This window comes from Pipistrellus kuhlii, unplaced genomic scaffold (genome assembly GCF_014108245.1).
Source record: "Pipistrellus kuhlii isolate mPipKuh1 unplaced genomic scaffold, mPipKuh1.p scaffold_m20_p_38, whole genome shotgun sequence".
Taxonomy (NCBI): Eukaryota; Metazoa; Chordata; class Mammalia; order Chiroptera; family Vespertilionidae; genus Pipistrellus; species Pipistrellus kuhlii.
In genome coordinates, this window is record NW_023425538.1 from 3,224,490 (window position 1) to 3,252,084 (window position 27,595).

A 27,595-nucleotide genomic window follows, 5' to 3' on the forward strand; every position below is an offset into this window, starting at 1 on the left:
ATGTGCCCTGACTGGGAATTGAATCATGACTTCCTAGTTCATAGGTTGACACTCAACCACTGAGCCATGTTGGTCGGGCATAACTATTACAATTCTTTAACATTTGAAAGTCCCTTTTAAAAAATCCTGAACTTGTTTTTTAAACCATAAAGAAATGTAAGCCTGAATGGTATGGCTCAGTGGTTGAGTGTGACCCTATGAACCAGGAGGTAACAGTTTGATTTTCAGTCAGGGCACATGTCCGGGTTGTGGGCTCCATCCTAGGGTGGGGCATGCAGGAAGTAGCAGATCAATGATTCTCTTTCAACACAGATGTTTCTATCTCTCCTTCTCCCTTTCTCTCTGAAATCATTAAAATATATTAAAAAATAAACTGAAAAGCACATTGTAAAAATACAAAGATTTGTGAAGAGTTCAGAAAACTACATAAAGCTTAGTAAATGGTCAAACATTTAGAAATGAGAACTTTGCCATTCTTAATCTCTAATGAACTCATGTATCTGAGCATTGACACAAGGGCTGCTGACATCACAAAAGAGGAGGCCCGGACAGGATGTGCCTCCAGATAGGCAGATGCAGCTCCATCAAAAACAAATAAGCAAAAGCAAACAGAAATAAAAATTCCATGCCCTAACTGGTTTGGCTCAGTGGATAGAGCATCGGCCTGCGGACGGAAAGGTCCAGGTTCGATTCCAGTCAAGGGCATGTACCTTAGTTGCGGGCACATCCCCAGGAGGAGGTGTGTAGGAGGCAGCTGATTGATGTTTCTCTCTCATTGATGTTTCTAACTCTCTATCCCTCTCCCTTTCTCTCTGTAAAAAAGCAATAAAATTATATATATTTATATAATTCTATAATTTTAATATATATATATTAAAAATTCCACACCTGAAAGTCTGATTGAGCTTCTTGACCTATGTCCAAGTTTACAGGAAACATAGGGGACAGAAGAACACAGTAAGTACCACGACAAAGTTGCATCAGCCAGATCCAAACTGTGGGAAACTCAAGCACAGCACTGTTGAATGATAGCCACGAGCCACATGTAGCTACTGAGCATTTGAATCGTGCCTGGAGCAAACTGAGATATACTCAAAGTATAAAAAACACATACTGGATCTTGAAGACTTATTATGAAAAAAAGAATGTAAAATATTTAATAATTTTCAAATTGAATATAGGTTGAAGTAATGTTTTGGATACATTAAGTTAAAAAACTTATTTGGATACATATTGTTAAAAATAGCCTGGCCAGCCGAAACCGGTTTGGCTCAGTGGTAGAGCATCGGTCTGCGGACTGAAAGGTCCCTGGTTTGATTCCAGTCAAGGGCATGTACTTTGGTTGTGGGCACATCCCCAGTAAGGGGCGTGCAAGAGGCAGCTGATCAATGATTCTCATCGATGTTTCCAACTCTCTATCCCTCTCTCTTCCTCTCTGTAAAAAATCAATTATATATATATATATATATATATATATATATATATATATATATATATATATATTTGTCTGGCCAGTGTGGCTTAGTCATTGAATGTAGACCCAGGAACCAAGAGGTCAGCACCAGTCGATTCCCAATCAAGGCACATGTCCAGGTTGTGGGTTGTATTCTCAGTAGGGGGCATGAATGGGGCAGTCAATTCAAGTTACTCATGAATTCTATCCTTGTCTTTTCCTTTCTCTCTAAAAATCAATGAAACCTATTAAAAAAATAATTTCATGTGTCTGGGCCAGTGTTGAGCATTAGTTGAGTGTCAGCTCACCCACTGAGAAATTATGAGTTCGATTCCAGTCAAGGGCACATACCTAAGTTGCAGGTTCAATCTCTGGTCCCAGTCTCACCTTTCTCTCTCTCTCTCTCTCTCTCTCTCTCTCTCTCTCTCTCTCTCTCTACCTCCCTTCCACTCTCTAAAAATCAATGGAAAAATATTCTTGGGTGAATATTAAAATAATAATAATAATTTCACATGTTTCCTTTTCCTTTTTCTAAAGCATAGAAAGTTGTAAATTATACATATTGCTCACATTGTACTTCTGCCAGACTTCTATAGGACCAGTCACCTGGGTCTTCAGCAGATAAAGCGCCAGAAAAAGTAAACGTGATGGAGGGAAGCAGTAGATTTAAAGAAATGTCAACCAGCCCAGCCAGCATGACTCAGTAGCTGAGCTTTGACCTATGCACCAGGAGGTCGATTCTCCATCAGGGCACATGCCTGGGTTGTAGGCTTGATTTCCAGTGAGGCGTGTGGGAGGCAGCCAGATCAATGATTTTCACCATTGTTTCTATCTCTCTCCTCCCTTCCTCCCTGAAATCAATAAAAATATACTTACAAAAAAAAAAAAAAAAAAAAAAAAGGAGAAGAAGAAGAAGAAATATCAGTCAATTGCAATAGGTGGGCCTTGTTTGAATCCTGGTTCAAAGAAGTTACAAAAAATTATGTGATATTTATGATATTTGGATATTTGAACACCAATTAGATATTTGATTATTTAAAGAATTGTGAATACGTTTTTTGGTTTTGGTTGGGGGTGATAATGACATTGTGACTTGTTAAATTAAAAAAAAAGCCTACAATTTCATTTATATGAAGTGTCCAGAATAGGCAAATCTATAAAGATAGAAAGTAGATTAGTGGTGGCTGGGTTGGGAAATGGAAAGTGACAGCAAAAAGGTATGAAGTTCCTTTTTGGATGTGATTAAAATGTTCTAAAATTAGATTGTAAGGATGCTTGCACAATCCTGTAAATATACTAAAAAAAAAAAGTCACTGAATTGTACATTTTAAATGGGTGAATTTTATGGTGTGTAAATTATATTCCTACAAAGATATTTTTAAAAAGAAAATTTAAATTTAGAGATACATTAAAAATATTTGCAGATCAAAAATAAAGAAAACCCCAAAATAGTACTGACCAAGAATAAATTAGTAGCTTTTAATGTGTTTTCAATTACCAAAAAGGGCTTTCCAAACTAATGCAAAAGTTTGGAACCTGCAAAGTACTTATTAATGGAGATGTGTCTTGCAAACTGTCAAGAACTCTGTCAACCATGAAGAACTTGGGAAACCATAAAACAATGCTATATAGTTTTGAGTCAAGTATTTTAAATTATTTTCTACATAAAAATTAAGTATTCTGCATGACTTCCCTCCCCCAACAACAACAAAACAGCAAAGTCAAAAGACAAAATGATAAACTTGAAAAAATAGGTGCAACACCTATTACTAACCAAGTTATAATGAGTTAATATATAAAGAGCTCCTAGAAATCAAGAATAAAAGTACCAACATCCCAAGAGAAAAATAAGCCAAGGACATTGTTATTTCACTAAACAATTAACATGAAAGAAATAACATGAAAAGATGATTAACTGCTCCTCTAACAAGAGAAATGTGAATTAAAACTGCAATGCACTACCATTTTTTACTTATCTGATTGGCAAAAATCCAAATATTTGACAATGTGGTCTGGTGGTGAGGCTGTGGGGAAACAGGCACTCTCACATGATGTTAATGAGAGGGAAGATGAAAAAATCTGTCCAATGACAAATGCATTTACCCTTTAACCAAGCAATCCTGCTTTTGATTAGATGTAACTGCTCATACAGAATGATGTGTGCACAAGGGTATGGTTGTAGCCAGCATTGCAAATGGATCATAGGGGGCCTTCCTCAACACATTTACTTCTATCTCCTAGAAATCTACAATATCTGTGCTATAAACTGCACCTTTGTAAAGTGCACACAACTACTACAGAATGTGTTGTAATATCAAAAGACGGGAACAAAGCAAATGTCCATCAGCAAGGAATAACCAAATAAAACATAATATATACACAAAGTGGAATACTGGGCACCTGTAAAAAAATAATGAGGGGACTCCCTGTACCTCCAGAATATATTAAGTGATATACACTAATGTATGTAGTTCATTACCTATTATAAAAAAAGGAGAGAAATAATATCTGGAAAATGATGGAAGGATACAAAAGAAATTAATGCTACTTTTAGCAATGGGAGTTGGGGAAGGGCAGGTTGACAAAGAGGTGAGAATGAGGGGATCCAAGACGGCGGCTTAGGAAAACACACCTAAACTGCTGCCGTGCACAACAATTTCAAAACTACAACAACAAAAAAACAAAACGTCTATCACCCAGAACCATGGGAAAGCTGGCTGAAAGGACGCTCTAGAACTAGACTGAAAGAGAAAGGAGCATTCAGGCACAAGAGCTGAAAAACTGAGGTACTGGGGCACGCACACAATACAGGCTGGCAACAGATCCCAGCTGGCAGAGGGCATTGCTTTCTTCAACCCAAAGAGAGACAAGCTCCCGATGTCTCTGAAATCCAGTTTCTGGGGAGAAGCTAGACTGTCTGTCATCAGGTCAGAAAATGAGGGTGGCTTGTTTGCAGAGCTGCGTGCAAGAATAATTGCTTGCTGTGCTGGGTGTGAGACAAGGGGATTCGGTCAGAGAGGTAGATACGACTGACAGGCAGCCATTGCTGTAGGCCACGCCCCAGCCTAGTGATGCCCTGAGACTCCGCCCTTAGACTCTGCCCCGCACAATCTACAAACACACCCAAGCTCCAAGCAGCGGCTTTGCATATGAATGGCCTTCTCTAGTGCAGTATAACCTAGCAAACTTGCAACCTGATGCAGACAGCTCCAAAGCCTCCAAGCTCCAAGCAGGGAGGAGAGGACTGTGGTTCTCACTATAGCTCCTGCAGGGTGGCCTCAGACAGTAGCTGAACTGCACCCCCATTGGAGATCCAGAAGCCATTGTATCTAATGGTCAGTGTGAGACACCAGACTTCAACTCCTCACATCCATAAATGACATGTTTGGGAGGTGGACTCAGTGAGCACCAAAACCCCACTGATACAAGGCCTGCACCAGAAGTGTGTCTCCAGCGCAGCAGTTCTTCCATTATAGACACAGAGGGACTTAACAGCCAATTGGCCTGGAGGTCAATTCCTCCCAATGTACCAACAGCAATCAAGGCTTACCTAAACCAAGACTCAACCCACAAAGGGTGTACCAAGAGCAACCACCTCAGGTGATTGGGGAAGCTGAGCTACTGGCCCCTATAGGTCACTGACCACACAAAGCCACTTCATCAACACAGAGAGGCAACCAAAATGTGGAGACACAGAAGTATGTCATAAATGGGAGAAATGGAGGAAAGTAAACTACTGGATGACACAGAGTTCAGAATCACATTTATAAGGTTACTCAAGAATTTTGTAAAAACCGCTGAGAAACTTGAAGAGACCTTCAAGGACCTTAATGAGAATACCAAAAAAATGGAAAAGGACCAGTTAGAAATTAAGCATATGCTGTCTGAAATAAAGACTATACAGAAACTCAACTATAGATCAATGTATCCCAAGAGTCAAACCAAAGATCTGGAATATGAGGAAACAAAAAACACCCAACCAGAGAGGCAGAAAGAAAGAAAGAAGAATCCAAAAGTGTGAGGATAGTGAAAGGAGCCTCTGGGATGGCTTTAATGTTCCAACATTCAGATTTTTGGGGTGCCAGAAGAAGAGAGAGAGAGCAGGATATTGAAGGCCTATTGAAAGAAATAATGACAGAAAACTTTTCCCACCTGGTGAAAGAAATAGACTTACAAGTTCAGGAAGCGCACAGAACACCAAACAAGAGAAATCCAAAGAGGACCACACCAAGACACATCATAATTAAAATGCCAAGGGCAAAAGACAAAGAGAGAATCTTGAAAGCAGCAAGAGAAAAACAGTTAGTCACCTACAAGGGAGTACCCATAGGACTGTCAGCTGATTTCTCAACAGAAACAATGCAGGCCAGATGGGAGTGGCAAGAAATATTCAAAATGATGAATAGCAAGAACCTACAACCAAGATTACTCTACCCAGTAAAGCTATCATTCAGAATTGAAGGTCAGATAAAGAGCTTCACAGATAAGAAAAAGCTAAAGGAGTTCATCACCACCAAACCAGAATTATATGAAATGCTGAAAGTTATTCTTTAAGAAGAGGAGGAAGAAGAAAAAGATAAAGATAAAAATTATGAACAACAAATACATATCTATCAACAAGTGAATCTAAAAACCAAGGGAATAGCCGAAACTGGTTTGGCTCAGTGGATAGAGTGTTGGCTTGCAGACTGAAAGGTTCCAGGTTCTATTCTGGTCAAGGGCATGTACATTGGTTACAGGGAGGCAGTTGATTGATCTCTCTCTCTCATCGATGTTTCTAACTCTCTATCTCTCTCTCTTCCTCTCTGTAAAAAATCAATAAAATATATTTAAAAAAAAAATAAAAAAAAATAAAAACCAAGGGAATAAAAAAATCTGATGAACAGCCGAAACCGGTTTGGCTCAGTGGATAGAGCATCGGCCTGCAGACTGAAAGGCCCTGGTTCGATTCCAGGCAAGGGCACATACCTTGGTTGGTGGCACATCCCCAGTGGAGGGTGTGCAAGAGGGAGCTGATTGATGATTCTCTCTCATCGATGTTTCTAACTCTCTATCCCTCTCTCTTCCTCTCTGTAAAAAATCAATAAAATATATATTTTAAAAAATATACAGTATTAACTGGTGAATATAATAGAATCAGGGGCATAGAAAGGGAGTGGACTTACAATTCTCAGGGGAAAAGGGGAGTGGGGAGTGAGGGAAGATACTTAATAAAAAGGGTACACCTATGGAGAAAGACAATGGGGGAGGGGGTAAGGGAAGAGGGTGGGGTAGGAACCTGGTGAAGAGGAGCTATGGGGGAATAAAGAGGAACAATTGCAATAATCTAAACAATAAAGATTTATTAAATAAAAAAGAAAAAAAAGAAAAAAAGTCACCTGAGCTACAGAAGGATTCTTACAGAAGAATATGTGCTCAAAATCTTGTGCATTTTACTCATAGGAGAATCTCTATCCATCACTCAAGGCTTCTTTACTTATATTTTTTCGTGCAGTTATTACATTCTGACCAACTAACTTTTTTTTTTCTTCAATATCAGAAGAGATACAACAAATATACAGAGGGAATAAAGAAGGCTGGTAGAAGCAGGCACATTGGCAATAACAAAAAATAAACCTGACAACTGCTTTGAATGCAGAAGTGAGAACTTTTAAACAAACATCAAAATAAAAGACACAATATTCTAAACTAGAGCCGGGGAGCAAATAGGCTTAGACACCTCAGGTCTGTGAGGCCACCACTGCTGTTCATTAAAGTGAAACTGAGTCATCAGAAAAAAAGGTTAAATTATATTTTGAATTCAGTGAACAAAAAGGTAGAATATGCATTGCCCATTGTATAACTTTGTCAATAAAAATGGCATACCGTATTTCCCGGCGTATAAGACAACTTTTGAAATGAAAAAAAGTCAACCGAAAATCAGGGGCAAAAGACCAAAATTGCACAAAAATTACCTGCAGATCTTGAAGGCAAAGTAAGTCTTTTCTTTGAAGTGGGGGGTAGTCTTATACAGCGAATATAGGCCTAAACCTATGTTTTAACTGTAAAATTAGGGGGTCGTCTTATACGCTGGAAAATACAGTGTGTGTGTGTGTGTGTGTGTGTGTGTGTGTGTGTATACACATATACTGTATTTTCCATATATATATCTATATATATCTATATCTATTGATATATCTATATATCTATATATCTATATAGATATATAGATATAGATATAGATATAGATATATATGTTAACTTTTGGGCAACCTTGGGGAATTGTATTCAGGAATTCAATGTACTGTTTTTGCAACTTCTCTATAAACTTGAAATCATTTCAAAAGAAAAAGTTAACGAAATGTTGATGGAAATGATATGGCAGTAATAATAGTACAGGTGTACCTAACTTTATTGCACTTTGCAGATACTTTTTTTAAAATTTTTTAATAAATTGAAGGTAAGACCTTCTACCAGCAAAAGATTATGACTTGTGCCCAGCCAGTGTGGCTCAGGGGTTGAGCTTCGACCCATGAACCAGGTCACAGTTCGATTCCCAGTCAGACTCAATTCCCTCCACCCCCTGTGGAGGGCATGCAGGAGGCAGCTGATTGATGATTCTCTCATCATTGATGTTTCTATCTTTCTTTCCCTCTCCCTTACTTTCTCTAAAATCAATTTATTTTATTATTTTTTTAAAATATATTTTATTGATGTTTTACAGAGAGGAAGGGAGAGGGATAGAGAGTTAGAAACATCTATGAGACAAACATCAATCAGCTGCTTCCTGCACACTCCCTCCCTACTGGGGATGTGCCCGCAACCAAGATACATGCCCTTGACCGGAATCAAACCTGGGACCTTTCAGTCCACGAGCCAAACTGGTTTCAGCTCTAAAATAAATTTAAAAAGAGATTATGACTTGCTGAAGGCTCAGATGATAGTTAGCAATGTTTTAGCAACAAAGTATTTTTAAAAGAAGGTAGGTATATTGTTTTTTAGACATAATGCTATTGTACACTTGACCAACTACAGTACAGTGTAAACATAACTTTTATACACACTGGCAATCTAAAAAAAGTTGTGATTTACTTTATTGTGATATTAAATTTATTGCTGTGGTCTATAACCAAACCGGCAATATCTCCAAGATATGCCCATAAAAATAGTAGCTAACACCTTTTGATTGCTGCTGTGTTCCAGGCACTGTCCATTCTCCCAGCAGTCCTGTTAGATAGTTAATGTTACTATCTCAGCCCCATTTCACAGAGGAAGAAACTGAGGCTCAGAGCAGATAAGTGACTTAGCTGAGTTTACATAGGGAGAGAGAATACAGCTGGGATGGAGTGGACTGAGGGAAATGAGTGGGCTCCTGGATGAAGCTGATTTCGGTATTTCCCTCCTAACAGCCTCACTATTCAGACTTCCATGGTCACTGGTGTCATAAGATTATAAGCTTCATGAAGGCAGGATTGTGTCTGTCTCCATTATGCTGTGTCTATGGTACAGAGGGAAACTCAGTAGATGTTTATCAGCTAAATAGCTGATCTCTATCTATTATAATAACCCTATATAATGAAAGCTTAATATGCAAATTGTCCCCTCCACCAGGAGTTCAACCAGGATTTCGACCAGAGGGCAGGTCTTGGCCAGCCAACGCGAAGGGAGGCCATGGCCAGCAGCCACAGCCACTAGATACCCTACTTGTGCACGAATTTTGTGCACCAGTCCTCTAGTAGTATTATAACTATAATGACAATAAAATGATGGTTCTCATTTGTGTTATTATATTTCACATTAAAAACAGTTCCAAGGGCTGTTGTATCTCATTTTACAAATAAGGAAACTGAGGCTTCCAGAGAATTCTCTTGCCCAAGGCAGGTAGTCAGGAAGGATATGACTGGCACTTGGCACCCTCACCCAGCTACTTTCCAGCACTCACCTTCTGGAAGTCCTTCTTGGAAATGAGGCCACGGGGGTCCGTGACATAGTCCTGGAAGGCCTCTGAGCCCACGATGTCCTTGAGTTTCAGGAACATGTCAAAGAACTTGAGGATCATCTCCACGTTGGATGAGGATTCCACAAGCATGTCCACCATCTGCCGGGCAATCATGCCATTCACCACGTTCCCTGTGGACAGCCCCAGGTCAGTGTGGTCCAGCAGAGCCTCCTTTCTGGAGACCCATGGCTTGCTTCCCTCTTCAGCTCAAGAGCTTCCCATGGCTCACCAGGACCCACTGTGCTGGTGGAAGCTTCCCCAGCCAGCACACAAGCCTCCCCTTCAAGGGCGTGAGTCACTTCCTGATCTCAATCACCATCACGTGCCAACCTAGCTGATCCTGTCTTTGTCCATCTCCCGGAGAGCTGAAGGAGCCATCAATAAAGTAACGACGGCAAAAGCTAATGCAGGTGACAGATGCTGTGCTGGCGAGATCTCACCCTTGTAAGGGAGGTATGCTACTATCTGTTTTTACAGGTGAAGAGACTGAGACTCAGGGAAAAAGTCAAACACTCAGGACTACACAGTCAGTAAAGGGGTGAGGAGAGTTTGAACCCAGAAATTCATGACTTCAGAGTTCACACACTGAAGCCTTCCACTAGCCTACAGAGGCCAAGAAGGTCCACAGATGAGTGAGGCAGACACAGGGAAATAGCAGGGAGAGGCGGAGACTGTGGTAAACTGGGATCTCATACTGCCTTCTGAAGCAAACTGGCTCCAGCTTCTTTGTGTAATTTTCAATTTTAACATTTACATAAAAGGTACAGTAGTGCAAGGGAAATCTGGATTCAACCATTGTTGACATTTTGCCACATTTGCTTTTTTGCTTTATACTCTTTTCACTCTCTTTTCGCCCTGAACCATTTGAGTGTTAGCTGCAGGCCCAAGACCTTCCCCCTAAGCGTTCCATTGGATATGTCCTAAAAGACAAATATAATCATAGCATAGTAACCAAAATCGGAAGATTTAACTGATATAATTCAGCTATTTAATTCAGTTCAACTAATTTTTGCCATGTGAGACTGTGAACCCAGGGTTACCAAATCTTTCATTTTTTCAAGAAAAGCTGGAAATCTGATGTTTAAAGAAAACCTTCTGATTTAAAAAAATATATTTTATTGATTTTTTTTTTTAATAAAAAGGAAGAGAGAGAGATAGAGAGTTAGAAACATCGATCAGCTGCCTCCTGCACACCCCCCACTGGGGATGTGCCCGCAACCAAGGTACATGCCCTTGATGGGAATCAAACCCGGGACCTTTCAGTCCACAGGCCGACACTCTATCCACTGAGCCAAACCAATTTCGGCAAAACCTTCTGATTTTTAAAGTTAATGCTTAATTACCAAAGAACCTGAAACTCTAAGAGGAGTAATCATTACAACATTGTAGTGAAATATTTTTAAAAACTTGAATATCTATCAATGGGAATATGAATCAATGTAACCCATACAATGCAGCACTATGCAGCCATATAAATGAATGAGGACAGGCTTTATGACCTCTATAGAAAACAGTTTGTCTACTAGTTAAATTGTTTCATTAATCAATAATAAATTATAGGTGTTCTTCTATTTTTATTTTATTATTATTTTTTTAATCCTCACTGGAGGATATGCTGAGAGAGAGAGAGAGAGAGAGAGAGAGAGAGAGAGAGAGAGAGAGAGAGAGAGAAAGAAACATTGATGTATATGGAGATATTCATTGGTTGCCTTCTGTACGTGCCCAAATGGGGACCAACCCTGCAACCCCGATTTGTGCTCTGACTGAGAACTGTGCACAGGATGATAAACAACTGTGTCCCTCTGGTTGGGAAATTGTGGTTGTTTTTAAGTCTGCTAAGTTTGTTAGGCTGCAAAACATAGCTGATATGTTTAGAAACTAAATAACTATTAGGCTATTTAAAGTGTCCAGCCCATCTTCCTTATTAAGATTTTTCTAGGGGCCCTGGCCAGTTTGGCTCAATGGATAGATCGTTGGCCTGCGAACTGAAAGGTCCCAGGTTCTATTCTGCTCAAGGTATATGCCCAGGTTGTGGGCTTGATCCCCAGTAGAGGACACCCAGGAGGCAGCCGATCAATGGTTCTCTCTCATCATTGATGTTTCTATCTTTCTCTCCTTCTTCCTTCCTCTCTGAAATCAATAAAATAATATTGTTTTTAAAAAATATTTTTCTGGGGATTCAATAATCTGATGTATATACAGCTAGGACCTGGCACATGATAAGTTCCCAATAAACGTCTGCTTGCCCTTGTTAATGTGACTTCTTAACCAACCCATTGATATCGACATGGTATCAGATAGAGTTGAAGGTTAGGGTCTGCAGCTTTGTAGCCGCCTTCCCCTGCCCCCAGTGTGTACCTTCCAGCAGTGACAGCAGCATCACCACCATGTCCTTCTGCAGGTCCAGCAGCTCCTTCAGCAGCTCGATTTGGCTCGAATCCTAGAGACCCACACCACAGCCATATGAGGACTGGTCTCTGCAGAGACACCTCCCCCATCTCCAGCTGCTTCTGTTCCTCCTCACCACCCAGCAGGGCCTAAGACATCTTTTTTCTTCCCCTCTTACCTCCGAGGGGACCCGAGTCCAGACATGTTCCTCGGAAGCAGGGGGAAGGGTAGAGAGACAAAAGTGTGGGGATGGGGTTGACATTTGGGGAGAAGCAGGCCCAACAGGTGATATGTAAGGGCAAGGGCTGGCAGACAAGGACTGGGAGGAGTATGGGGCTTGGAGAGCAGACTCTTGGGGCTGAGGCAGAGACAGGCAGAGGAAAGTACTGGGTCAGAGACACAAATAAGGGAATGAAGTATCTGAAGGGATGGGAGCTCATCACCGCGTCTGGCTATGATGAGTGCCAGGTGCATGGTTAGTGAATGAATGTGTGATGGGAAAGGTGGGACTCTGGGTTCAGGAAGAAGGCTGGAAGATACAGCCATGTGTTTTCTGGCAAGCTATCTGGGAACAATGTAAGGACGTGCTGTCTCTCCTGTTACAGTGCCGTATGCAAAGCCCAGAAAAGCTTCCAACATGGTCAAAGTTCTGCCTCATGTCCATATCTGTATAGGTTGAGCTACATAAAATTGCCAATATTCGACCATTTTGATCCACAAAGTGGTAATTTCATATGGCTTTACCTAATAAAATGGTGGAGGGGGTGGATAGCAGAGAAATGGGACACAAGGCTCCTTCTACCCCAATGTTAGTTCTAAAGTTGCTTATTCTAACCCTAACACATTTCCACAGTTCCAAAGCTCTGTATTCTGAGTCTAGGATTCTAACAATCCCAGGATCTCGAGATCCTGAGATGGGTGTGTGCCTGCCCAGAACCCAGCGCTTGTTTCTCTTAATCCTACGCTCAGAGCATGTGAGGCTAGCTTCATCTTCTGGTTCTAGGATTGAGTATATGACCAGATCTGGCCAATCAAAGCCTTCTTTCTCTTGTCCCTGGTGATTAGTTCAGGATGGGCATGTGACCTAATAACCCAATCAGAGGGAATTGTAGGTCTTTTCCAGGGCTCTGTGAAAAAGGGTTTCTTTTCCCTCTGGAGCTGTTAATGGGATGCTCAGGAGCCTAGGGCGCCATTTCCCAACCCCTGGGGAGAGCCTGCTTGAGAATGAAGCCAGACAAGAGAGACATTTCTGCTGACATCACCTTGGGCCTTGGAACTGTGATGGGAACAGATAAATTATTTTTCCCTTGTAAGACAGTACTTTGCATTGGGTGTCTGGTCTTTGCAACCTGACCCTATGAATTAATTCTGCAGGGTCTAAAACTCTACACTATGATACCAACAGTCTCTAGAATTTTAAGATTACAACTGCACTGACACTGAGCAGTTGCATTTCAACATTTAACTCCTTTCCAAAAGTCGAATGACACCAGACAAAGTTTATGCCTGTGGCACCTTGGAGTAAATTAGAAAAAGGCCTTCCTTCCTCAAATCTGTTCCTGCTGGGAAATTATAATATACAGGACACTTTACTGCCATCTGCTGGAAACCTATTTTAACAAACACACCCATGTATGTCTGATGTCTAGGATGTGGCTGGCCCCTTCAGAAGCTGAGCTCTGGCGCAGTGTTTACCTATCGCTGCCTTGGATCTGTTTACCAGATAGAAGCAGAGCAAATGCATGTGGTGTTCGGGAGACACTGGCAAGGCCGCAAAGGGGAGGGAGTGGTGGGAAAGGGGAGCACGAAGATTCCGGAGATGGGAGATGGACATTATATCCAGGAGCCCACGATGAACGTCACATGCCGCAGACAGAATAAAGAAGCAGAACACTCCTCCAGCCACGGGCCCTCATCTAGAAGCCTGCGTGTGGGTACCCTATTCCTGGGGCTGTTTGAATGGATAATCCCATCAGAGAGAAAAGAACACCAACCAATCATAGAGGAGCTCCGGCAGACCAATGGAAGTATGGCTAGGAAACCAACCAACTCTTCCTTTGGTGGCAAAGGAAGAGGCGGGGTCAGGCCGAGAGCTAATCCAGAAGGAAGATGGATTTAGCCTCTGGGCGGAGGAACCGTCTGGAACATGCCGGGAGCACTTGGGTGAGAAAGTGAGCGGTGGGGCGGGCTTGGAAACGCGCCAGTTGGAGTGCCCTGAAGCAGTTAGAGGAAAAGCTGAGGGGCTCGAACCTGAGCTAGCTTCATCATCATGTGGGCAAACACGTGCAGGAACCCCACCACGGCGTCCCAGAGGCGGCTGTGCGCCAGGCTCTGCTGGTTCCCGGTGCAGGGGCCCTGCAGGCAGAGGCTGCGTGAGGGCGTGGCGCAGGGCGACTTCCCCGCCCCTCCGCAGCCGGCGGCCCTACCTGGATGTACTCAGTGAGGCTGTTGAACACTTGTTTAGCCACCGACATGGCCTTGGAAAAGTTCCTCTTGCCCTGCTCCTCAATGACATCCTTGCCAGAATAGTACCAGTAGAAATCACTGATGGACTCCTGGGGGGCCGACAGAGGGTGAGGAGATGCAGGGCCAACGATGGCCCCCAGTCCCCGACCCAGGTCACACCCTTACCTGCAGCCGCAGGAGGTAGTCCACCGTGCAGATGATGATGTTGATAGTGGTCGTGTTCCCTGTCTGTGTCCGTAGGTAGTTTTGGAAATCTAAAAAGATTAAAAGTTATTCATTCATTGAGAATCTACGATGTGCTCAGGGAAGTGGATAGTGAGTCATTAATTAATTAATGCATAAGTTCAAATAGGGTGCCTATTGTATGTTGAGGCATATAATCATTAATTTAGTAACTATCAAGTATCTATTGTGTGGCAGAGGAAGATGGAGGATAATCTATTCATTTATGTAATAAATATTTCTTGAGGGCCTACAATATGCAAGATGTGGTAGCTGGTCATTTATTCATTGATTACTTTCCAAAATATGGTTCTGGAGCACCTACAGTGTAGCAGGGTACATGGAGATTTAATCCTCCATTTTTTTGCAAAATGGCATTTGAATGTCTACCGTGTGCTGGGGGAGATGGAAGGTTAGTTATTATGTATTTATTTATCCAACAAATATTTATTGAGCACCTACCAAAAGCCAGAGGAAATAGCATCTGTAATTTCTTTGTTCACTAATTCAATATATACTTACTGAGCATCTATATATATATAAAAGGCTAAGTGACCAACTCTACGTACATATGTCTGACCGACTGGCTGGTCAGTACATAGGATGTGCACTGGCAATTTAAAAATAAATGTTGACTCGTACATGCACAATACATATAAAGCTCTCAGTGGTGCCAATCACATGTGTGTGTTTCAACTGGTCATTGTCGATTATGAATTTGGTTGACACTTCTATTATAGAGAATGGGCGAATAACAATATTAACATATTTCTCCTAATTAACTTCCTTTCAATGTGCACAAATCTGTGCACCAGGCCACTAATATACAATATGCTAGTGAGAGATGAAGATTGACCACTTATTCTTTGGTAGTACAGATTTACTGGGCATTTACTATGTGCCAGGCACTGTTCTAGGCCCTAGGGATACAGCAGAAAAAGAAAAAGGCCCTGCTCTTGTAAAGTTTAGATTCTCATGTAGTAATTTTCAGTATTTTCTAACTGCAATCTATGGTAGGAAAATGGAAATTCATTTTCCATTGAGACCCAGAACATGTGTTTAAACAAATTATATCCACATATACCTGAAACAAGTTTCACATACTCTTACTATGTGCCGTGCATTCTGATATTTTCTGTCTCATTAACTATAAGGAATTCTGATCTCAACCCACTAAATCTGTAGTTTTCAACCTCTCAATCTTGGCTGCACATTAGAATCACCCGAAGGCATTTTTAAAAATCCAAATGCTCAGACCCCAACCTAGACCAATTAACTTAGAACGTGAGGGGTGGTGGTGGTGAAACCTGGGCTTTAGTATTTTTTAAGGCTCCCCAGGCATACAGGTGTGCAATTAGGATGAGAACCTCTATGATAAACTGGTTCAGGTCCTCTGGTGAGTTAGTTCCCACTGTTTAAAAAACATTGTTCTATGGCAGAACGTTTGTAACTATTAAAGCTGAGTGATGGGTACTTGGGGGTTTACTAGACCATTCTGTACTTCAGTGTGTGGTAATAATAATAATAATAATAATAATAACAACAACAACAACAACAACAACAATAATAATACACTGTTCATTGGTGGCAGGAGTGGTGGTGGGGAATACTGAGCAGAATGATCTTGGTTGTGATGGGGAAACCCAGAGGGACAATAGGAGCCAGAGGAGATCCTGGCCCAGCCTGGGTAATCAAGGAAGACTGGAGGAGGGTACCTCTGAGCTGAGACCTTAAGATAAGTAGGAGTTGACTGTGACCTCGAGCTGTGTGATCTCAGGCAAGTTACTAAACCTTTCTGTGTGGTACAGACTTGCCCATTTCCCATTGGTTACATGGCGATCACATTTATTAGACTCCTTAGAGCTAAAGTATATATAATACTTTAGCGTACATAAAGGAGTTAGGATAGCACTGGTACATACGTGCTCAGTGAACGTTAAGCTGACCTTAAAGAGCCTTAAAGAAAGTGCTGAGGTTAAGAGCTGCCCTTTTGGAGTGGTGATTCTCAAAGTGACCACAGACCAGTAGCATCAGCACCTCCTGGGACCCTGTTAGATATTCACATTCCTGGGCTCCAAACAGAACTACTGAATCTGAAATCCTGGGGTGAGGCCCAGAAACCTGTATTGTAACAAGGCTTCCAGCTGATTCTCAGGCATGCTTAAGTTTGAGAACCACCTATTTGCCAAATGACCAAACGGGGTTCAGTGAAGTCCTTTCAATGTTGATAGCAATGTCATGTTGCACAGGATGGCTTTAACAGCCCTTGAAAGGAATTTCCCCTCCAAAGCCTTACTCCCCCCTTGACTTTCCTATAATCACATCACAATCACTGTATCAGGCGAAATGTCCATTTTGCCTTGTTCACATTATAAAGTATACTAAAATATTCAAGATTTTATAAGCAGGTTTTCTCATAACCCTGTTTGCTAACTCCTTTGTGTTCATTTACCTCAGACCATATGCACAAGTTGTTAAATATATAGCACTCCACTCTCGTAAAGAACTCTGTCAACTGAGAATGCTGTCACAGACATGAGCAAGTAAGAGACAAACCCTTTACCTTCATTGAATTGTACTGAATACTCAAGACATGCCAGGCACCTGAGATTTCAAATACTTTGATTGGGCTGGCTTACGAATTTAGGCAGAGGACTGGATCACAGATTTACTGGGAGAAAGAAATCCCACCCATAAGAATGTTTTCATTTCCAAAAAGTGATAGATCCAGGGAATAAAATTCATTTTTAACACCGAAGACTGATTCCACCCTAGTTGAATTTAAAGAAAGGAAATCCTAGTTATGTGGCAAAAGAGTATTTAATAAACGTTGAAGAATAATTGTAGCCCTAAGAGCTTTTGAGAATGTAAAGCAATAGATCATGCTTTATCCTTTGTTGAAGAGTGAAGATTAGAGATATTTACAAATCAGTTACCTTAGAGAGCACTAGCTAAATAGGGTGCAGGTTCTATGGAAGTTTGATTTATAATTACTCCTATTCTTGTCATGAAGGCTAATCATTGGTTTCATAATCACCTGCTAAGCATTACAACCACACCCTTGGGACTAAAATGGTTTGGGGTAGAATGTTTGTTGGACAGAGTTTGGCTGTCCCTTTAATGTTATATTTTCTCCCTGACTATGTGTTTAACTTACTGGTCACCCTTGAACCAGAACAAATGTAAAAGCTCTTGCTAGCTGAAACCGGTTTGGCTCAGTGGATAGAGCATTGGCCTGGGGACTGAAAGGTCCCAGGTTCAATTTCGGTCAAGGGCATGTACCTTGGTTGCGGGCACATCCCCAGCGGGGGGTGTGCAAGAGGCAGCTGATCAATGATTCTCTCTCATCGATGTTTCTAACTCTCTATTCCTCTCTCTTTCTCTCTATAAAAAAATCAATAAAATATATTAAACAAACAAACAAACACCTCTTGCTAAAGTTAGGAAAAAATCTGTAGTTATTCCTTCTGGCAAAGCATTTTTATAAGCAAAATTAATAAGCAATGCTATATAATAAAAGGCTGATAAACAAGAATTTAGGCAAAGGATTGGAACACAAAGAGCAAACGGTAGAACAACCCTGAGTTATCTGCTTTTACTAGGTGTTATTTTGTGTGTGTGACTTTTGTCCTGTATTGTCTGTTCAATTATCCATATATATAAAAGCCTCAGTGACTGTTATAACCCGTTGACCAATTAATGGGTCAACTGGTGGCTATGACAATGCACTGACCACCAGGGACAGACACTTAATGCAGGAGCTTCCCCTGGTGGTCAGTGCACTCCCACAATCAACCTCCCGCAGGCAGCAACCTCCCGTGGTCCCCCTGGCTGGCTGGCCCCATCAGCCCCGATCACTGGCCAGGCCAAGGGACCCCACCTGTGCACAAATTCATGCACTGGGCTTCTAGTTGAAATAGATTAATTGAAAAATGCCATGTGACACCCCTCCCCCCCCCGCCCCCCATACAGAACCAAAGTATGGAAATCCATAACATTTACTCAACTTTGAAATGACTTGGGAAAATGGCAAGTAGCTAATTACTCATTTTGGCAAATTGATTTTTGGCCATATTGGTTTCTGATAGATTGCTTTGGACTGGCCAGGAAGTGACTTTCTGGCTAGATTCCAGAAATTCAAGGGAGATTTAGGAAGGTGGGTGGATTGAGTTTGACTCTGGCTGAAAGTAAATGATGGACAAAGGGATACAGATAGGTAATGAGGTCATCACTGATAAGGGAGGAGGGAACTGGAGATTAACTCAGACAACTCTTCCAGACTGCCCCCAAACCTCACCTCCTCTCCACTCCACCCACCCCTCCTTCTCACCATTATTATGCCCCTCGCAGAGCAATTGCAGGAATCGGAATAGATCTTGGGTGAATTCATCATCTGCCATGACCTTCTCCCCTGATTGGAGAAAGGGGTAGGGCCCAGAACAGGTGAGGTGTGCCAGAACACGGCACATGCACACATGGCCCATGCACACTGCACACACATGCGCAAAGCATAGGGAGAAGGAGGGGTAGCAGCCATCACTTCAAAGACACTATGAGGGCCATGGACATCCGTGACACCAGGAGTCCCGATTTCAGAATCTGTGACAGCTGATGTAGACCTGATGGGCCCTGAGTTATGAAGCTGGGGCCTTGAGTGTCTTTCTACAACATCAGTGTCTCTCTGATGTCATCATTATGTGACATCTGGGAGTGTCTGCCTGATCCAGCAAAGATTCAAGCAGCTGACACCTCCCTCAGCACTCCTCCAGGACCAAAGGGTTAATGGATTATGGGGATTGGGATCACTTTCACACAAAGGCTCTGAGCAGAAAGGGATAGGACTGAAATAGGCTCAGGTGCCTTGAAAGCAGCCAATCCAGGAGAAGCAGTGTGTGTGTGTGTGTGTGTGTGTGTGTGTGTGTGTGTACATGGGCCAATCAGAATAGGCATCTGAAATAAACTCATCAAGAAGGGCTGTAGGGGAGGAAAAAGAGGGGAGGCTGGGGCCAATCAGAGCAGGCACAGAGGTTGCACACACACCAATCAGAGTGGAAGCTAGGAGCAACCAAGCTGGTTGGTGGATGGGAACTGCAGACCCCACCAATGTGGGGTGGGGTCATGACACAGAGAGCAGGAGTGGGGGAGTGGGGGAGTGGGTAGGGGGAATGGGGATCACCCCACCCTGGGGCTGTGAATCTGGGTCAGGAAGTCCGAGAACATCCATCTGGAAAGGGACATTTGCCATCTTCTCTAGCTTCTACTTTACAGATAGGGAAACTGAAGCCAATGGAAAGTAAGTGAGTAGCTAATCTGAGACTCGAATCTTGGTCTCTGGACCCTGTTCTCAAGACTTTCTCCAGGTATTTCTTCCTCCCTGGATGTCCCAGATCCTCAGCCCCCAGGTGAAGGGGGTGATGGGGGTAAGAAGGGACGAGTGGCAGAGTAGCACAGCAAGGGGAATGGGCTGGGGAAATTACCGTTCTGGCGGTTGATGACTGGGGCAGCCAACAGGATGGGAGGAGGAAGCAGGAAAAAAGAGGGGGGGAAAGAGACAGAAGGAGATAGAGACAGAAAAACACACAGTGACACAGGGCAGGGACGAAGACACAGACATGGAAAAAGAAACAATTCCCACAGAAAGAACGATAAGGATACCGAAGGAAGCCAGGAGGAGAGTAGGAAATGATGGTGAAGGCATTGGAGAAGAAGGAAGAGGGAAGAGAAAGAGAGATGGACAGGTAGAGGTGGAAAGGCAGGAGGCAAGGATCAGGGCAGAAAAGTTAAACACATCACAACACGGCAAAGAGGAGATTTGATTAACCAGGATTAGGGACATTAATGAGAGAACAGCAACCAGGGTGGGAGACTTGGGGCTCATGGAAGGCAGGGTCCATGTGGTGATGGGTAAGAAAACACAGGACACAAGGACACCCAAGGGTGGAGATCATGGGGAGGGAGACCCTGAGAAATTGGGGGCACCACTGGGGCAGGGGAGGGGAGACCCCTGGGGATGCTTTTGGAGAGGGGGTGTCTTGGAGGAAGGGAGCCCTGGGCAGTGTTTGGTGAGGGGGCAGATCCTGAAGGAAAAAGAAATTCCATGGAGAGGGAAGCCCAAGAGAAGGCCTCACCAGTTCCGTCCTCGTTCACCATGCCCAGCCCTTCTGCCTTGTTCTGTCTCTCGAACGCATTGAGATCCAGGACGCTGAGGGGAATAAAGGGAAGATGGGAAGACGTGCTGAGGTCGTCTTCCAGAGTCCCGCAGCGCCCCCGAAGGTGGTGGGTGAAGAGTCATGGGAAGCCATGGATGAGCAGAGATCAAGAGGAAGCAGAAACAGAGTTGGCAGAAGCTGTGAAGTAAAATGGCGTAAGGACGAAAAGTGTCCCAGTTGAAATCAGGAGGGTACAGAAACCATCAATCAGTAAAAGCTTCAGAGGGTCAACAGAGGCAGACAGTCACAGAGTCACATTAATAGGGGTCATTAAAGAGAGAGCCCAGATTCCCTGCTGCTCTGAGCCCCTTGAATTCTCAACATCCTTCCAGTTCCCCTGTCTGGATCCTGGCTTTTTGCCTTCCTTATTGTTGCACATGAATTCTTATAATAAACTCCCTCACGTTTGAGCGAGTTTGAATGGGTCTCTGTTCCTGGAACCAAGAGAGTGGAACTAGACGTGATAGCAGGAGGGGGGCACAGTGGCACCAAACAGTTTCACTAAAAGATAGATACTAGAGCCCACCTGCATGTCTGCATCAGCGCCTGGATACTCTGGAAGAAGCCAACTTCCTTCTTGTCCTTCAGATAATCCAGCATTTTCTGAAGAGGGGGTGGCAGGACAGGGGGAACTGATAGTTATACAGGAACCTACTAACCCTCTTAGCCCTCCTCCCAAGTCCCTTCTCCTGCTACCTGCTGCACATCAGCATTGCCCCCATTTAGGATGGAGATGCCCAGCTTCAGGGTGGAGGACACCATGGCTCCCGTCTCTCCTGAGGATGGGGGCAGCAGGGGACAAAAGATGGTGCACTTAGTTTGGGAGTGGGTTTCTCCACCCACCAGGAAACAGCCAATGCAGGGGATGTGAGAGAAAGGGTCAGAGGAGTGTGGAGTGTGATAGTGATGGGAGGATGAGCAAGAAATCACAAGGCAAGGGGAACATGCAAAGGCTGATGTGTGTGTGCAAACCACAGACATGCAGGGGTGGGAGAGTGCCGCTGGGCCCACAGGAAATGAGGGCTGGGAGAGTGCAAACAGGATGTGTGTGCTCAGGAGGAGCCGGATGCTTGTGGAGGGCACCTTTGCAGGCACTGATCATCTGCAGCACCATCTCGGCCGCCCCTCGGTTGTGCAGCCGCGCCTGCTGGTACAGGAGCCTCTGCTTCTCCATCTCTTTCTCCTGGGGAAGAGCCAGGCCCATGGTGCCAAGTGAGTCCAGGCTCCCCAGCCAACCTTCCCCTCCCTCCAGCCCAGACCCTCACCCCTGTGCTCCCTGCTTCAGTCACTGGCTCATTTCTTCCACTCATAAACCTCCTCTATCTTTTGGGACTGAAATCTTCCATTTGTTCCTGGCACCTAGTGCAGGACTGGGCATGGTGCAGTCTTAACCCGGGCCCACAGACCTTCAAGGGGTCAATGGATAAAATCCGGGAAGTCTGTGAACTCGAATGAGGAAAAAGGTTATGTTTACTACCCTCTAACTGAAATGTAGCACTTCTTCCCATTGTGGATGAGGCCATAAAACAGCAAGATTATCAATAAGAATCACAGATGAGCCCTAGCCAGTTTCTCACAGTGGATAGAGCATTGGTCCTCAGTATGGGTTCAACTCTGGTCAAGGGCATGTGCCTTGGTTGTAGGCTCTGTCCCTGGCCCCCCTGTCAGGATGAGTACGGGCAGCAACCAATCAACGTGTCTCTCTCACATTGATATTTCTCTCTGTGTCTCCCCCACCTTGTCACTCTCTCTAAAAAAATCAATGGAAAATATTCCCAGGTGAGGATTAACAACAAAAAGAATCACAAATGTTTCCATGTCACATTTTTATAGACATCTCAAAATATTGTTTTATTCACCACTACTTATCACTTACAGTAGCTATTGGACCCACTGTTAGATCTTATTTAATAGATTAATAAAGAAGTGCAGATATTACTGTATCACGAATTTTTAAGACAGTATTTTGTTAACTACTTCAATATGCTTATTTCCTCTCTTATGAATTCATTTTCTGAATTTAAAAACATAATTGTGAGAAAGGCTTCACCAGATGCCAAAAGGAACCCTGGCACGAAAATGGTTAAGAAACTCCTGAAAATGCTTGCTGAATGCCTTAATGATGAAGAGGTGGGTTAATTGCAAGTTTACTAGCTCTTTCTCACTGCATGGCGGCAAACTCATTGTTCAACAGAGCCAAATATCAACAGCACAGCGATTGAAATTTCTTTTGAAAGCCAATTTTTTTAAACTTCAACTTCTTCTAACGCCACTTCTTCAAAATAGATTCATTCGCCCATGCCGTGATATTTTGTGGAAGAGCCAGCCACACTCAAGGGGCCAAAGAGCTGCATGTGGCTCTCGAGCCCCAGTTTGCCGACCACAGCCTTACCTGAAACACCTTTCTCCTTTTCTTTAATTCAGACATCCCTTCCTCTGAGAAGCCCTTCCTCTGGTGGAGTGGACACCTTGGGTGGGCTTCCACAACCCCCTGAACTTAGCCCTGAGCCACTCTGCTTTCCCAGCCCTGCGTCCATGACCCCCCCCCCCCCCCCCCCCCCCGACCTGAGCATGTCTCCCCAATGGACTAACCTGTTCACTGCTGTATCCCCAACATCACCCTCCCAGGTCCTGGCTCAGCACTCCTCTGTGAGTGCATGCTGAATAAATGAGGATGAGTGAAGTCAGGGTTCCCCATCCCTTCCTCCAGGACCTCCTGACCCCACCTACCTCAAAAGAAACCTCAACCTCTTCTTCAGCTTCACCGTTCTCCCCTCCCTCCTCCAGGTGACAGCTCTGAGGATGGGACATAAATTAGGGATGACAGGGAACAGAGGAGATCCTCAGTCCACCCCCACCCCTTTCAGTGGACAAGCTGAGAAGGGGACCTGCCCTGGATGGGGGCGGGCCTCACCTTTGCCATGATGTCAGCATATGCCATGTACAGGTAATCTTCATCCAGTTTGCTGAGGAAGTAATTGGGAGACAGTCAGGACCCAATGGAGAGAACCGTCTTACAGCAGCTTCCAGGTTTCCTCTGGAAAGCCAGCCCTCCCCACACGCAGCCTCTGTGGCTCACGCAGGGTAAATTGTCCGTTGTCAGAGTGGTTCTGTGATGAAGTCTGGGCCAATTAGTACTTTTTTCCTGCTTGGCCGCAGGAACAGGCTAGAGATAGTCCAGTGGAACTCATATGGGGAATTTTGCTGAAGCTATTGGTAGAGATTTTCCCTTTCTACTGGGGTTACTAAAACGGTGTGATGGAAACATGGAGTTTTTGACAACTATGACCAACCACCTTATCCTTGGGTCTTAATAATAATAATAATAATAATAATAATAATAATAATAGTCAAGACCTATTAAGTGTTTACCCTATGTTAATCCCTGTTCTAAGTGAGAGAGATATATAAATTCTCACAATAATCTTATTAGGTAGGTATATGACTAGCCACATTTTACCAGTGAGGAAACTGAGGCACAAAGATCCTTCTTGGCCAAGGTCACATGGCTTTTACTGGGGTTCACACCTGGATAGTCTAACTCCAGAGTCATTGCTTTTCCAGGACACTGAATTTCCCAGCCTCCCATGCTGCTATTGGTAGCCTGATGCCAGAATTCTGGCCAATGAGATTTGTGCAGAAGCCCACCAAGGAGGGCTTCTCTCCTTGGATAAAAAGATCTTGGCCTTGCCTAGAGGAAACAAATGCTCTTCCCTTCTTTCTGCCTGGCACATGGTCATGTCTGGAAGTTTAGCATCCATTTTTGTGACCACAAGACAGAAGCTCAGAATGCACTGCAGAAAGCCTGCGCAAGCCTGTCAGTCTGAATGACTTGTGACTTGTCATTGTGTCACTGTTTAGCCCTGGACTTCCTACCTCCTGACTTCATGTTATGTGAGAAAAATCTCTGTGCTGCCATTTCCTTGTCACAAAAAGGAGTTAATAATAGTGTCCATCTTACAGTGTGAAGATTAAGTGAGAGAATATAGATGTCAAGTGCTTAGCATGGTGCCTAACACATAAGCACTTGATAAATGTCACCTGCTAGCAGAAGCAGCACCATTACTTCGCTTGTTTATTCCCAAGACTGTCATTAGCCCATATGCAGTCTTGTGTGAATTAGAAAAAGGACCCCCTTTCACACTTCCCTCTGTTGGAAATTTGTTGTAATTTGCAGATTTGTCCCTATAATATACTGATTTTGCTTGAGCAAGGTGCTTTCTTCTAAAAATGTCAAAATCACAAGATGCCCTTGTGAGTGATCTGCCTGCACAGTGGTACATGGTGGCTCTGCCAGTCCTTGTAAAGTGACTTTGAGAGATCAGCTCCCGTAGGACACAGAAGGTCTCTCTTGAGGAACAGGGAGGTTGCTGGGGGCAAGGAGGTAGTGGGTCATTTCCCCAAGACCTATGGAGGGTCCTCACCTCTTTTCAGTCAAGGCAGTGCGGCTAAAGTGCAGGACCAGTTGGTGCAGGGGGTCTGGCTTCTTCTCCTCCACTTCTTCCTCTTCCTCCTCTTGCTCCCCAGCTTTCTGCGGGAAGAAGTGGGGTTGGGGAAGAGGCTTCCAGAGTCCCCTCCTGTCTCACCCATTGCTCCAATGGGCTGGATTTTTCTCTCTCACATGTTCCACATCCTGCACCCTTCCCTGGTTCTGCCCAAGCCAGAGGCCACCTTTCTCAGACCTCTCCATGTAAAGGGTGATCCCTGGAGATGTACAACAGGCAGCCTCAGCCCCAACCCTATCCAGCTCTGCCCCCACACTCCCAGGCAGGCCCAAGCTCACTGAAAGGTCATCTATCATGCGGTCCTCAAAACTGTGGTCTTCCGTCAGGATCCACGTGGCCTTGTACCTCTCCAGGAACATGTTACTTGCCCGATGCCTGCAAAGGAAACATGTGGAGTGACAGTGGGACCTTCTCTGCTTCCTCTGACCTCTTATGAATTTGCTTCACCAACCGTTCCTAAAGAGCCCATCATATTGGCACTCCATCCTCCTGCCCACTCAGCCACCCTTTCTTTGAGGTCCCTTTAGGTCCCCTTCACCCGCTTATCTTACGTGGGCAGGTTGTACAGGGGGGTCATGCGGAAACAGGCAACGACCGCCCTCCGGCGCTGCTTGGACAAGAGCTTGTGCCACACAGCCTTCTTGGACTTGTACGGGTGCTCAACCTGAGAGCAGAACAATGTCATGTCCCCAGACTCTGCCCCTGGCCTGATTCCCACTTCCAGCCTGAGTGAAACTTCCCATCTGTGCCCAGGTCTGACTAACAGGGCCAAAGAAACATTTTAGTTCCACTGACAGAGTCAAGGTTTTTACCTGGTTTCTGCTTCCAGACCAAAATTTCTCTCCTAGACCCCGTCCACAGACCCAGGGTCTCTACCCAGGGTCCAGCCACAGTTCCAAGGCCCTTCCCGGAGTCAAGTAGTCTCCATCAGGCTTTACTACCTGAACCAAAGTTCTGTTCCGGGCCCAAGATTGAGCGCACTGATTCAAGTTTCCATTCTAAGTCAATTTATTTATTTATAATTCATCTTAATGTTAGACTTGAAAAAAAAAAAACCCTTAAAAATGGTTTTATTGATTTCAGAAAGAGGAAGTGAGAGGGAAAGACATCAATGATGAGAGAGAATCATCCATCAGCTACTTCATAGATGTCCCCTATTGGGGATCAAGCCCTCAACTGGGACATGTGTCCTGACAGGGAATCAAACCATGACCTCCTAGTTTATGGGACCAAGATGGCAGCATAGGAAAATGCTTGTACCTACTGCCTCCCAAAACCACATCAAAATTACACCTAAAATACAGAACAATCATTATCCAGAACTGCCTGAAAGCTGGCTGAATGGAAGTTCTACAACTAGAGAAATAAAGAAGAAAGCACCCGAGGTAGGTGGGGCAGAGGCATGAAATGGGTTGGATCAACACCCACATGTGTGGATTTTTTTAATCGGGTGGGAGATTATCTTTGTGGAGGCCACCTGTGAGGAGCAAGGGGTCCCAGCCCCACACTAGATGCCCAGCTTAGGCTCCCAGAGCTGGGAAAAGAAGTCCCCATAACGATGGGCTGTAAAAATCAGCAGGGATTGGGGCTCAGTAACACGGAGGCTGCTAAAGACTCAGCTGATCCTCTTAAAGCACTTCCCTGTACACAAATTGAACTTATAAGGTCCCACTTCCTCTGAATTCCAGTGCCAGGGCAAGTCTCTAGGGAACACAGATACATATGGGGAGGAACTGGATTGTCTGGCATCAGGGCAGGAACTCAGGGGCAACTTTCTCCTAGTCAGAGGTGCTAACAGGGGTCATTGTTCCTGTGTTGGGACCTCCCTAGTTGCATGTCTGACTGGCAGCCATATACCACTACCCTGGTGATTCCCTGACATCCTGCCCATCCAATTTTCAGCCCCACCCAACCTGTATGCAGTAGCTTTTGCATAGAATGGTCTGTCTTTGCTCAGGCTTCAGTCTGCTAAAATCTCTCAAACAAGCTGCAATGGGCTCAGGGAGCCCCAAACATATAAGTAAAAGGCCCAACACCCAGCACTAGCACCAGCCTGCCTTGCTTTATAGCTGAGCCTCACTTGAGCACTTCCAAAACTGATACGAATAGGAGGATCTGCAGATAGGTGGCCCCAGGCAATAGTTGACTTTGCACCTCCCTGGAGAACAAAGAGCCAGTGCACCCAGTGGTCAATGTCAGACCATACAGATTACAACTCTATGCATCCATAAATGACACACTAAAGGGGCAGATTCAATGAGCACCAAAGCCCCATTAAAGCAAGTCCTGCTCCTTAGGGGTGTCCCCTTCACAGCAGCTCTTCCATTGTAAACACAGCTGGCCCTCACAGCCAATTGGCCTGGAGGTCAATTCC

At 44.1% G+C, this 27,595-nt stretch overlaps 1 protein-coding gene across 8 annotated transcripts in view; it reads right to left on the bottom strand.

The window, feature by feature from the left end:
• The window catches only part of RYR1 (ryanodine receptor 1), a 125,639-nt gene that overhangs the window by 20,730 nt on the left and 77,314 nt on the right, over positions 1-27,595 (bottom strand). For 6 of the 8 annotated variants that reach the window (XM_036408257.2, XM_036408255.2, XM_036408253.2 and 3 more), the window contains 16 exons: positions 25,773-25,885; positions 25,500-25,596; positions 25,141-25,247; positions 23,631-23,682; positions 23,447-23,512; positions 21,800-21,899; positions 21,413-21,492; positions 21,243-21,319; positions 20,636-20,709; positions 19,985-20,002; positions 18,838-18,918; positions 14,451-14,539; positions 14,246-14,374; positions 14,070-14,174; positions 11,790-11,871; positions 9,375-9,562 (listed from right to left, as the gene is read on the bottom strand). In XM_036408257.2, the coding sequence (XP_036264150.1) occupies positions 9,375-9,562; positions 11,790-11,871; positions 14,070-14,174; positions 14,246-14,374; positions 14,451-14,539; positions 18,838-18,918; positions 19,985-20,002; positions 20,636-20,709; positions 21,243-21,319; positions 21,413-21,492; positions 21,800-21,899; positions 23,447-23,512; positions 23,631-23,682; positions 25,141-25,247; positions 25,500-25,596; positions 25,773-25,885 (1,458 nt within the window). The remainder of the gene's footprint in view (positions 1-9,374; positions 9,563-11,789; positions 11,872-14,069; positions 14,175-14,245; positions 14,375-14,450; positions 14,540-18,837; positions 18,919-19,984; positions 20,003-20,635; positions 20,710-21,242; positions 21,320-21,412; positions 21,493-21,799; positions 21,900-23,446; positions 23,513-23,630; positions 23,683-25,140; positions 25,248-25,499; positions 25,597-25,772; positions 25,886-27,595) is intronic. The other 2 variants (XM_036408259.2, XM_036408254.2) reach the window with 1 other exon arrangement.